This window comes from Melopsittacus undulatus, chromosome 13 (assembly GCF_012275295.1).
Source record: "Melopsittacus undulatus isolate bMelUnd1 chromosome 13, bMelUnd1.mat.Z, whole genome shotgun sequence".
In the NCBI taxonomy this organism is placed as follows: Eukaryota; Metazoa; Chordata; class Aves; order Psittaciformes; family Psittaculidae; genus Melopsittacus; species Melopsittacus undulatus.
In genome coordinates, this window is record NC_047539.1 from 10,346,736 (window position 1) to 10,358,430 (window position 11,695).

At 58.3% G+C, this 11,695-nt stretch overlaps 1 protein-coding gene across 2 annotated transcripts in view; it reads right to left on the reverse strand.

The window, feature by feature from the left end:
- STX1A (syntaxin 1A) overlaps nt 1–10,369 on the reverse strand; it is a 57,978-nt gene extending 47,609 nt beyond the window's left edge. For both annotated transcript variants that reach the window (XR_004550209.1, XM_034068735.1), the window contains exon 1: nt 10,312–10,369. Coding sequence is in view for 1 of the 2 variants with exons in the window: in XM_034068735.1 (XP_033924626.1) it covers nt 10,312–10,341 (30 nt within the window). In the remaining variant the exon portion in view is untranslated. The remainder of the gene's footprint in view (nt 1–10,311) is intronic.
- Between the last annotated feature and the right edge of the window lie 1,326 nt (nt 10,370–11,695).

The following is an 11,695-nucleotide window of genomic DNA, read 5'->3' on the forward strand; positions in this document are numbered from 1 at the left end:
ATCTCTGCATCCTCTATCTCTGCATCCTCCATCTCTGCATCCACCAGGTGCACACGCTGCAACCTCAGGCAGTGAAGGCTGCACCAAGACTCCTTAAAGGGGGAGAGGAAACAGCCACAGCAAAAGGCTGCAAGTGTAAGCACCTTTCTAGAGCCTGCCTCTAAAACCAGCTTACAGCAGGTAACAAGCCCTGCAGCTTTGATGGATCACTGGTGTTGCCTACTTTGATATAGGTACCACATGGCAGTGCTGATCACCCCCACTTCACTGGTACTGGGGACGGGTGCTCTGCCACCAGCATGTCCAGAGCAGAAGAGCAAGAGGGGTTTGATCAACAGGGCCTAGAGCAACCCTGCTCCAGTGGAAGGTGTGTGAGCCCATGGCAGGGGTTGGAACTGGAGGAGCTTTATGGTGCCTTCCAGCCCAAACTGGGCTGTGATCCTATGACACCCACTCCTGCCTCAGGCACTCTCAGGCAGCACCAGGGACTCAGGGTCTCTGGGCTTTCACCCCACACACAGTGTAGGTGAGGATAACCCTTCTTTTGCAGGGCTTACTCCTGGAGGCTGCAGGGGCCAGGCAGCACAGGCAGCACAGGCAGCAGCAGACAGCACAGGCAGCACAGGCTGCAGCAGGCAGCACAGGCAGCAGCAGACAGCACGGGCAGCACAGGCAGCAGCAGACAGCACGGGCTGCAGCAGGCAGCATGGGCAGCAGCAGGCAGCACGGGCAGCAGCAGACAGCACAGGCAGCAGCAGACAGCACAGGCCGCAGCAGACAGCACAGGCAGCAGCAGACAGCACAGGCAGCACAGGCAGCACAGGCAGCATGGGCAGCAGCAGGCAGCACAGGCAGCACAGGCAGCAGCAGGCAGCACGGGCTACACAGGCAGCAGCAGGCAGCACGGGCTACACAGGCAGCAGCAGACAGCACAGACAGCACAGGCAGCAGCAGACAGCACAGACAGCACAGGCAGCACAGGCAGCAGCAGACAGCACAGGCAGCAGCAGACAGCACAGACAGCACAGGCAGCACAGGCAGCATGGGCAGCAGCAGGCAGCACAGGCAGCACAGGCAGCAGCAGGCAGCACAGGCAGCAGCAGACAGCACGGGCAGCAGCAGGCAGCACAGGCAGCAGCAGACAGCACAGGCAGCACAGGCAGCACAGGCAGCACAGGCAGCAGCAGGCAGCACAGGCAGCACAGGCAGCAGCAGACAGCACAGGCAGCAGCAGGCAGCACAGGCAGCACAGGCAGCAGCAGGCAGCACAGGCAGCACAGGCAGCACAGGCAGCAGCAGGCAGCACAGGCAGCACAGGCAGCAGCAGGCAGCACAGGCAGCAGCAGACAGCACAGGCAGCAGCAGGCAGCACAGGCAGCAGCAGACAGCACAGGCAGCACAGGCAGCAGCAGACAGCACAGGCAGCACAGGCAGCACAGGCAGCACAGGCAGCAGCAGACAGCACAGGCAGCACAGGCAGCACAGGCAGCAGCAGACAGCACAGGCAGCAGCAGGCAGCACAGGCAGCACAGGCAGCAGCAGACAGCACAGGCAGCAGCAGGCAGCACAGGCAGCACAGGCAGCAGCAGGCAGCATGGGCAGCAGCAGCACACCAGGCTCGGGCAGACACTGCCTCCCAGAGCCTCCAGTGCTGCGGAGCACAGGGAGCAGGATGGGGAGTGCAGCTCAGCCACAGCTCCCCAGCCCCTGTCACAGGGTTAAAGGTGTTCTTCCACAGGGGCTGAAACCCCACGAGGAGGCCGAGCAGAAGTGCTGTACCCTCCTCTAGCCGCCTGCAGGACAGCAGTGAATGGGAAGATGGTCCAGAGCCCAAGGCTTCCCTGGGGGTTTGCAACAAGCACACTGCTAATAAATGACTCATTGAGCAGACTCCATCCCTGTCTTCATCCCAGCCCTGTTCCCTCTGCAGGGAGGCAGCAGACACCACAAACCAACCGAGCAGACTGAGCCTGCTCTCTTCCATAAAGCAGGAGACAGGCAGGGTGAGCTGCAGCAGGGCCAGTGAGCTCCCTATGGCTGTGCGCAGGCTTTAGCTCCTGCCCTCTTCTGTTAGAGCTGCAGGTGAATGTGACTGTGTCCAGACCCATCTGCGGAGCGGGTACAGGCAGCAGAGCTGCACCAGGGCACAGGAGCAATGGGCTCAGCCCCTGAGCAGCAGTTCTGTGGGCTTGGCAGTGCTGGATTAGCAGTTGGACCCTACGAGCCTAAAGGTCTTTTCCAAACAGAATTCCATGATCCTAATAATCACCAAAGCAGCCCATAGCTCCCACTAACAACTTCCCGATGAATAAAGGTTCAAGGCACAAGTGACTTTAGCATTCAGCATCCAGCCAGCAGTCATTCCCAATGCCCAACACCAGCAGTGCAAGGGAGAGCAAGACTTCCAAGAGCTCTGTCCTTAGGTGTTGGCTTTCACTGCTGCAGAATTACGTCCTCAGCCTCTGGCTCATAGCCCAGCCCTTTTGTCAGAGCCATGCTCAACTCTTCAGCTCACTCCAGGAGCAGGCAGGTAAAATTCCACTGAACTATTAAGAACAAAGAGAGGTGAAGGACACAGCACCAGGCCTGCAGAGGGCAAGGCTGAGCTTACTGACCTCCAAGAGCCCTAGAGCACGGACTGTGATCTACCAAAGACATCATTACTTTACAGTCAACACTTTACAGAGCTCAGCACTCAAGAGAGGTTTTTGCCAGGATCACCACCAGGCTTTTGTATCTACCAAGCACTCTATAATTGACTGTCAAGCCCTGGTGATGCCCAGCGGTGACCACGAGGTCTCTACCATACTTCCCACTAACTGGAAGCTGCTGGCAAAGGTGAAGGAAAGCCTTGGGCAGAGGAGGCAACACAGATGGCACCAGAGATCACACAGCCCTTGTGACCAGGAGAGCATCAACACATGGTAGTTCATAAAACGGTTCTCCTTCAGACCAGGCTGCACTGCATACAGACACTCATGGAACGTGTTGGTTTCAAAGGGATCTTCAGAGATCCACCATTCCAACCCTCCTGCCATCACCAGCAGCATCTTCCACTACACCAAGTTGCTCAAATGGCTGCATATGCTTCAGTGGGAATGACACTTCCTTGGTGCTCCTGCCTAGGCCATATAAAGCAACCTCAGCACCATGCAGGTGAGACACCAAACCTCCCCGAAGGCACATCTAGAAAAAGGAGATGAACAGTCATTTCATACACCACAAACTGACAGGACTTGATGGAAACCCAATAGCAATGGCAGGTAAAGACTTAAAACAAGAAAATCCACAGTAAACATCACAGCAGAAGTACTGCACATGGAGACCTCCTGGGGCCTCTCAGGACTTGAGGGGTGCTTAGAGGAAAGACGGAGACTTTTGACCAGGGCCTGCAGGGATGGATGGATGGATGGTTAGATGGATGGATGGAAAGAAGGAAGGAAGGATGGAGGGATGGATGGCTGGATGGATGGATGGATGGATGGTTAGATGGATGGATGGCTGGATGGATGGATGGTTAGATGGATGGATGGTTGGATGGTTGGATGGATGGATGGATGGATGGATGGTTAGATGGTTGGATGGATGGATGGAGAGCAGCCCTGTGGAGAAGGACTCAGGGATGCTGGTGGGTGACAAACAGGACATGGCCCAGCACTGTGTGTTTGCAGCCCAGAAAGCCAAGTGTCTCCTGGGCTGATCACCAGCAGCAGGACCGGCAGGGCCAGGCAGGGGATGCTGCTCCTCTGCTCTGCTCTCCTGACACCCCCTGGAGCTCTGCATCCACCTCAGGGTCCCCAGCACAAGACGTGCATGGACCTGCTGGGTCCAGAGGAGCTTTCAAAGCAGCCCAAGGGCTGGGACAGCTGCTGTGGAGAAAGGGGAGAGGGTTGGGGCTGTGCAGCCCAGAGAAGGGACAGCTCCAGGGAGACCTTCCTGTGGCTGCTCAGGACTTCAGGGGGCTCAGAGGAAAGATGGAGACTTTCAATCAGGGCCTGCAGGGAAAGGACAAGGGGCAATGGGTTTGAACTGGACATAGGGGAGAAACGTGGTACCATGAGGGTGCTGAGGCGCTGGCACAGGGTGCCCAGAGAAGCTGTGGCTGCCCCATCCCTGGCAGTGCTCAAGGCCAGGTTGGACACAGGGGCTTGGAGCAGCTGCTCCAGTGGAAGGGGTCCCTGCGATTGGCAGGGGTTGGAGCTGGATCATCTCTGAAGGTCCCTTCCAACCCAAACCATCCTTTGAGCTCCTGACACACCACATTCCACAGCCTATACTCTGCTCACAGCCATCAGGTTGGGGGGCAAAGCAGCACCCCTATTTCAGACACCAGCCCTGCCATTATCCACTGAGGGCAGAGGCCCAGCGCTGTGCACACCACACCTGCCCTCTCCCCCTGCTTCCAGCTCCTCAAAACTTCCTGCTCCTTGTGCTTCCAAAGTTGCCTCCTTTCAAACTTCCCAAGCCTGACTCTGAGCCTGCTCTGACACAGCATCACCTTCCCGCAGCCTCCGTTCCTGCTCCAGCATCTCCTGCAAGGATAACCCGCAGCTCCAAGGACATCCAGCCATCCCCTGCTGCACATCTGTCCCGGTCACCCCACAGCCATCCGGAGCCAGGACACTGCTGCATGCTCCATCCTCCCGGATCTTCCACCGGGGCTCACTCTCCTCTTTGCTAATCCACGTTGTTTTCTGGAAGCAGCAATTCCTCCCAGCACTCATCCTAATGAGCCTGCCTGCACACGTGCTGCCTGCACTGATCACTTTGCATTTCCTGAGAAATCCTGTTAACAGGGAGATAAACAGCAAAAAACACACATTTGTACAGCTCCCGAGCAGCCTGCACAGACACCTGCAGTTAAACCAACGGGTTTAACCTAACCCTAAACCTAACTTAAACCAACGGGTTTAACCTAACCCTAAACCTAACCCTAACCAACGGGTATGGCTCTGAACCCCTTTGGCTTGAGCGCTTGTAGACATCCAGCACTCAGCCAGCACACGGCTTGTGAACCAGCCTCTCCATTACTCCCTGGCATCCCCAGCACAGCACCAGGTTTCGGGAGGCAAAGTGTTTCTGCATTGAGGTTGACTTCAGTGTGAGCACCAAGCCCCCACTGCATTAGACCTGGAGCTCCCCAGCAGACACCAGGGACCCCCCAACTGCTGGGGAGCAGAGAAACATCTCAGACAAAGAGCACCAAGGCAGTTGTTGCAGACTCACTGCACATCACCTCTGTTACCTCCCACCACAGCATCACAGGATCAGCCATAGGATCAGATCATAGAAAAGCCCTTCAAGCTCATCCAGTCCAACCATTCCCAGCACTGCCAAGGCCACCCCTGCCCCATGGCACTGAGGGGGGGTGAACCCTTGCAGGGCCAGTGCCTGCAGCCCTGCCCTGGGCAGCCTGTTCCAATGCTGAGCACCCTGTGGGGCAGGAATTGTTCCTCAGCTCCATCTAAACCTGCCCTGGTGCAGCTTGAGGCCGGTTCCTCTTGTCCCATCCCTTGTTCCTTGGGAGCAGAGCCCAGCCCCTCCTGGCTCCATCCTCCTGCAGGCACTTGGAGGGAGCCATCAGGTCCCCCCTGAGCCTTCTCCATCTGAACCCCCCAGCTCCCTCATCCATGCCCACTGACAGGCACAGCAGACCCCAGGAGCACAGTCTCACTGTACCTCACCCCATCCCACTATCCACGAGCACAGGGGAGCCAGTGAAGCAGCTCCCCTGTCCCAGAGAAACATGCTCATGGCACAGACACAGTCAGGCCAGGCTCGGGTCAGTGGTCAGAGATTCCCCAGCAGCTTTGTTCCTTTCAGCCCCCAGCTTTTAGGCATCACAGTGATGTCAAAGCAGAGCTGGTCCGGGCAGCTGTGTGGGCTGCGGACACACGACACGGAGCCACTGTGCACCAGCTGAACTACTTATGGGAGCCCTTTAGTGAACAGAGGAGCTTGAGAATGCACCAGGCAACCAAGAGGGTTAAAACAGGAAAGACAGCAGCTAAATAAGCAAATGTATCTGACTCTGGAGGCCAGCAGGGACTCGTGCACCGAGAGTGGCTCTGGCAAAGCCCCACTGCCCAGATGGAGATGAAGGAGACTGAACTGCTGCAAACAGCAGCCTTGCTCCACATCTGTGCCCCAGGAGAGGAATCCTCAGCAGGGATTACTGACAGCAGGGATGGAGCAAGCTCTGGCTGCAAGTCCTCAGTGCCTGTGCTGCGGATCTCAGCTCCTGCAGGAAGGAAGAGGTGGATCCAGAGCTGGACCCGGAGCCAGCCTTGCTTCCTGCACCCTCCTGTTGCTAACACACAGCTCCCGTGGGCCCGAGGCAGTGCTTGAACCTGGAACATGGAGGCAGGAGTGGGGATGGGGTCAGTCACTGGGACATGGACATGGACACTGCGGGAGAGAGGCCCTTGGAAACCTGCACGGGAGGAAAGGGGCCCAGGAAATCATTGGGAGCTGGAGACCTGCAACAGTGGGTCTGGGTTTGTGCTCATGCCTCTCTTGTTGGCATGGGCAGGGAACCAGCTCCCTACTCAAAGGTAGGTATGATGAGAAACAGAAGGCAGACATGAAATAAAGAGCAATGCTCCAAATCCCAGAGGGATCATTCTCAGTCAACACCCATTGGAGCAAGGCAAGTCCTCAGACCCAAATGGAAGGTGTCCAGGAATGTGACCATCACTTGGTACTTAGCAACTGCTTCAGTCCTACAAACACTCCTGCAGCCACCCAGTCTCAGGCAGACAACCGGTCCCAGCACACAAGGTCTGTGCTGGGGACCCAAGGGGGGCCTCCTGTCACCTCTGTGGGGAAGGTCCTCCTCACACTGGGGGGGCTTCCACCACCACTGGAACCCACCAGGCCTGCACACTGGCCTTGCCAAACCTCTCCCTGCAGCACCCAACCCACGGTGTGGGCAGTGTCCATCTCCAGGAACACTTCCACCAGGCAACATCAGGTGAGCCCTGTCTGGTAGGGAATGGGGAGAGGATCTGCCAACTGATGAATGGTCTTTGCCCACCCGAGCAGAGCACAGTGATTGCAACCCTGACCCGAAGCATCCAGGTCCACCCAGCCACCAAGCCCCATAGCCCTGCAGCTCCTGTGTCCCCTCGACCCCCCAGTCCTGGCCCAGGCAGACATCTGGCAGCAGCCTGCAGCACTTCAGCACTGGGGAGCAAACACTCTGGAACCATGAACTGCCAAGTGCCACCTCCACAGCCAGCCTGACATCTTCATCACTGACAGAGCAGGATGAGCAGCACCCTCAGCACCTCTGCAGCTGACAGGGAACACTGGTGCAGTCAACAGGGAAGGGTGGCATCAGAGGGACCTGGGCAGGATGGAGGAGTGGGTCTGTGTGACCCTCATGAAGTTCAACCAGGCCAAGGGCAAGGTCCAGGTCTTGGATCATGGTAATCCCCAGTACCAGCACAGACTGGGGAAGGATGGACGGATGGAGGATGAATGGAGGGATGGATGGAAAGAAGGAAGGGTGGATGGATGGATGGATGGCCGAACATATGGATGGATGGAAGGATGAACTGAAGGACAAATGGATGGATGGATGGATGGATGGTTGGACATATGGATGGATTGGATGGAGAGCAGCCCTGTGGAGAAGGACTCAGGGATGCTGGTGGGTGACAAACAGGACATGGCCCAGCACTGTGTGTTTGCAGCCCAGAAAGCCAAGTGTCTCCTGGGCTGATCACCAGCAGCAGGACCGGCAGGGCCAGGCAGGGGATGCTGCTCCTCTGCTCTGCTCTCCTGACACCCCCTGGAGCTCTGCGTCCACCTCAGGGTCCCCAGCACAAGACAATGGTTTTAAAGTGATCAAGAGTAGGGTGAGGTTGGACATAGGGAAGAAATGTGGTACCATGAGGGTGCTGAGGCGCTGGCACAGGGTGCCCAGAGAAGCTGTGGCTGCCCCATCCCTGGCAGTGCTCAAGGCCAGGTTGGACACAGGGGCTTGGAGCAGCTGCTCCAGTGGAAGGGGTCCCTGCCCATGGCAGGGGTTGGTGCTAGAGGAGCTTTAAGGTCCCTTCCAACACAATCCTACAACACTCACACATTTCACCTCTTCCCACTCTCTCTCTAAACAAAATTCATCACTATTTCACCAGCTGGACCTGTCTCACACCCCAAACCCTGACATCCCACACAGACTGTTGTGGCACTGCCCAGGCAGGATGGAGCCCCGCAGGCCACTGCAGCCCTGAAGCATCCAGCTGGGATTCCTGTTTGAGCCCAGGCAGCAGAGCTCTGGATCTTCCCTCATCTGCAGCTGCTGACAGCTCTTTACATGCAGCACCCTCAGCATCACCCTCCTCAAGCTTCCAAGAACACAACACAAGCAGAGCCTAAATAAGGGCATTCTGGGTGCCCAGAGCACAGGGTCAAGAAGCTTAGAGACTGTTCCAAAAGCAAAATTAATTCTTTTTCGGGTATTTCTGCCCCATCCCTGCTCTGTCACCAACACCTGCAGCAGCAGGGCTGCTTCTGCGGGTTTCAGGGAAGGGGACTGGCTCCAGCCCCACTCCAGATGGGCAAAACCACCACCCATGGCCAAAGCTGCAGCTGACAGCGAAGCTCTGCTGCTCTCCTTCCAGGCATCCTCTGCCAGCCCTTGCTGTGCTGCCTCCACATCAGGAGCACGGCTTTCAGCTGGATTTCCTGCCCCTGGCTTGGTGCTGGGGGCACCACCACAACCCCCCACCCCACAGGGCACAGGATAAGCTTGAGCAAGTCTGAACACAACCAGAGCCCCAAGGCTCAGAAAAGACACAGGATGAATGCTTTGAATTTCAAGTGCCATTTTAAGCATCCCGTTAGGACGTGAAGCTCTTGCTCTGTGCCCCCTCCTCAGCTCCAGCAACGGCTTTAATCTGATTTTTATCATTCCTGCCGTATCTTAGAAGCTGTATTAAAACGGGAAGAAACCGGCCCAGGCTATGGATGAGGCTGGCTGCAGGCACACAAACCAACCCAGCCCTGCACTCCCCATACTCTGTCCACTGCAGCATCCATCTCCTCTCAGGTGACTGCCACCACCAGGGCTGGAACCCCACGTTTCCCACAGGCTCTGCCCCAGCATGGACATCCGGATGCTCCAAGCTGGACTCCACCCATTCATCCCCAGGAGCCCCCGGATGCAGCAGGGAGCCCTCGGGAGGATGCTGCACTCTTCAGCATCAGGCTGACGAATAAGGATCAGCGGCAGGAGGGAGGCAAGAATGTGTCTGATTTTCCTCAAGATGTATTTAAAGGAATGGAGAGGTTTTAAAATACCCCACACGGCATCACTTCCCAGGCAGCGCCGGCTGCCAAGAGGACATTCGTGGGGCTCATCTTTACTATTATTATTATTAAAAAGCCTATTTTCCAATCCTATTACACAGCCTGTGCTGTTGGTGGAGAAAGAGCCCCCTGTTTGGATGCTTTCCAGGCTAAGTGGGGGGTGCAGTTCTTTATATAGCCCCTTCCTTCCCCAGCCCCGACAGCCATCCCTCAGCACCAACAACCACTCCTCACCCCAACAACCACCGCTGAGCCCTGCGCTGGCATCACCCCAGCTCCATCCTCCTGGGGTGTTCCAGATGGAGCCGAATTCCCGTCTGAAGCACCTCCGCTGACGGTGTCTGTGGGGACCGACCCGGGCACCCATCGGCATCCCTCCCCCGTGAAGTCATTCAAACCAACCACGGCAAGCAGCAAAGCGAGCGCCGGGTGATGGCACCGAGGGAGGATGCTGGAGCAGCGCCCCGGCCCTGCGAGCTCTGCCCCCCCCGCATCCCCGCTGCAGCGCTCGGCCCCGTGCCCTCGGGGGGCCCCGAGGGGTGCGGGTGTCCCCCCCCCGCCGCACTGCGCGGTGACAGCGGGACCGGGCGCACCCCCGGGACGGGCTGGAGCCTCCCAGCGCACCCCGAGGGCACCGCACCGGGGGCTGCGGAGGCCGATCCGTGCCACGGGGGTGCCCCCCCCGGATGACATCAGCGGAGCCCGGAGAATGAAGAAGCAAACGGGGGCGGCCGGGGCGTGAAGCGGCCCCGGGGGGTACCGGGGGGGGGGGGGGGGGGGGTAACAGGGGCTCGGGCCGCAGCCCCACACCCCACGGGCGCTGCCCCCCCCCCCGCCTGCAGTAATGAACACCCCGTTCATGGCCCTCAGCCCCCGCCCGCAGCCGGTGCCCCTCGAACCGCCCGTGCCCGGGGGAGAACCGGAGCGGGAGGGGCCGGGGGGATGCGCGTCCCGAGGCTCGGGGGGTTCCGGTTCCAGCCCCCCCCCCCCACTCACTGCGCGCAGCTCCCCGGTCCGGTCCTTCATCCTGCCGCTGCGCCCGGCCGTGCGCGAGGGAGGGGCGGCAGCTGCGCCTGCGCGGAGCGGGGCCGCCACCGGCACCGGGGGGGGGGGGGCAGTCCGCCGGGGCCACCCGCGGGGCTACCGGGCACATGGAGCCCCGGATGTACCGAGCATCGACGGGGTGGGCACTGATGGGTGCGCCTGGTGTGGGGCCTCGTGCTCCAGAGCCTGGCTTTGCACTGGAGCAGCGTTTGTGTCCTAAACCGGGTGAGAATCAGGCGGAAATGGCATCGTACAATCAGACTGGTTTGTGCTGGAGGGACCTTAAAGCTCCTCCAGCTCCAACCCCTGCCCCGGGCAGGGACCCCTTCCACTGGAGCAGCTGCTCCAAGCCCCTGTGTCCAACCTGGCCTTGAACACTGCCACGGATATCCCAGGAAAACCTTACTCATGCTCCCTGCAAAACATCTGCCATCCAAACCCAAGTGTCTGGAGAAAGACCTCATCCCGGGGTCCTCCAGGTTCATGCTCTGTGCACATAATCCCTGGAACTGGAAGCCTGTATCTCAATGAGAAACGGCCTTAGCAAACCCTAAATGGGTTTAAATGTCCCGTGGGAAAGCTAAGATGCTTGGGACCCTGACATCTTAGAGAATGAAAACGGCAGGAGACTGCAAGTATGGCAAGAGCTGACACAATGGGCAGAGCCACCACTGACCCTAAGATCTGAGATATGGGCATCTCCAAGGCTCTTGGGAGAGCAGCAACGCAAGAGCCCTGGAGATGGAGGGACCAAGCGGAGGAGGCTCAGGCTGCTCTTCCTTTGTGCTGTAGGGACTGCAAACACACAAGAGTCAGAGGCACACTTGTCTTGAGCAGTGCCTGTGTCTGCAGCACCTGATGTACTGCCCAGCGTTCAGGTGAGCCAGGCAGCTGACAGCAACTGCAAATGCAGCAGAGCAGCCGGAGGAGTCACACGTGCTCCACTTACACAGGAGAGATCACCATGGGATGTGTGCAGAGGCTGCAGGATGCTGGTGGATGTTGTGGCTCGTCTAAGATCAACCCTGATGTTCCTGAGGGCTTGCCTCCATCAGGAGACTGGACTGCAACTGCTGCTGGGAGAGCTCAAGCAATGCAGAGTGAGGAGATACAGCATTAATCCTCACCAGCAATGCCCTTGGCCCTGAGCAAGGTTGACAGCATGGACACAACTGAAGCCCAGAGCCTGGCCAGGCTCCCTGTGACATGGGAGTGGAGCAGCAAGACCTGCAGCTTGGCTGCGGCTCAGGAACCACCTGGAGTTGTTCATTCATTCTGCATTGACTGCTACCGCTTGAGGGACACTGTTCCCTTTGGAGGCACAGGACAGATCCTG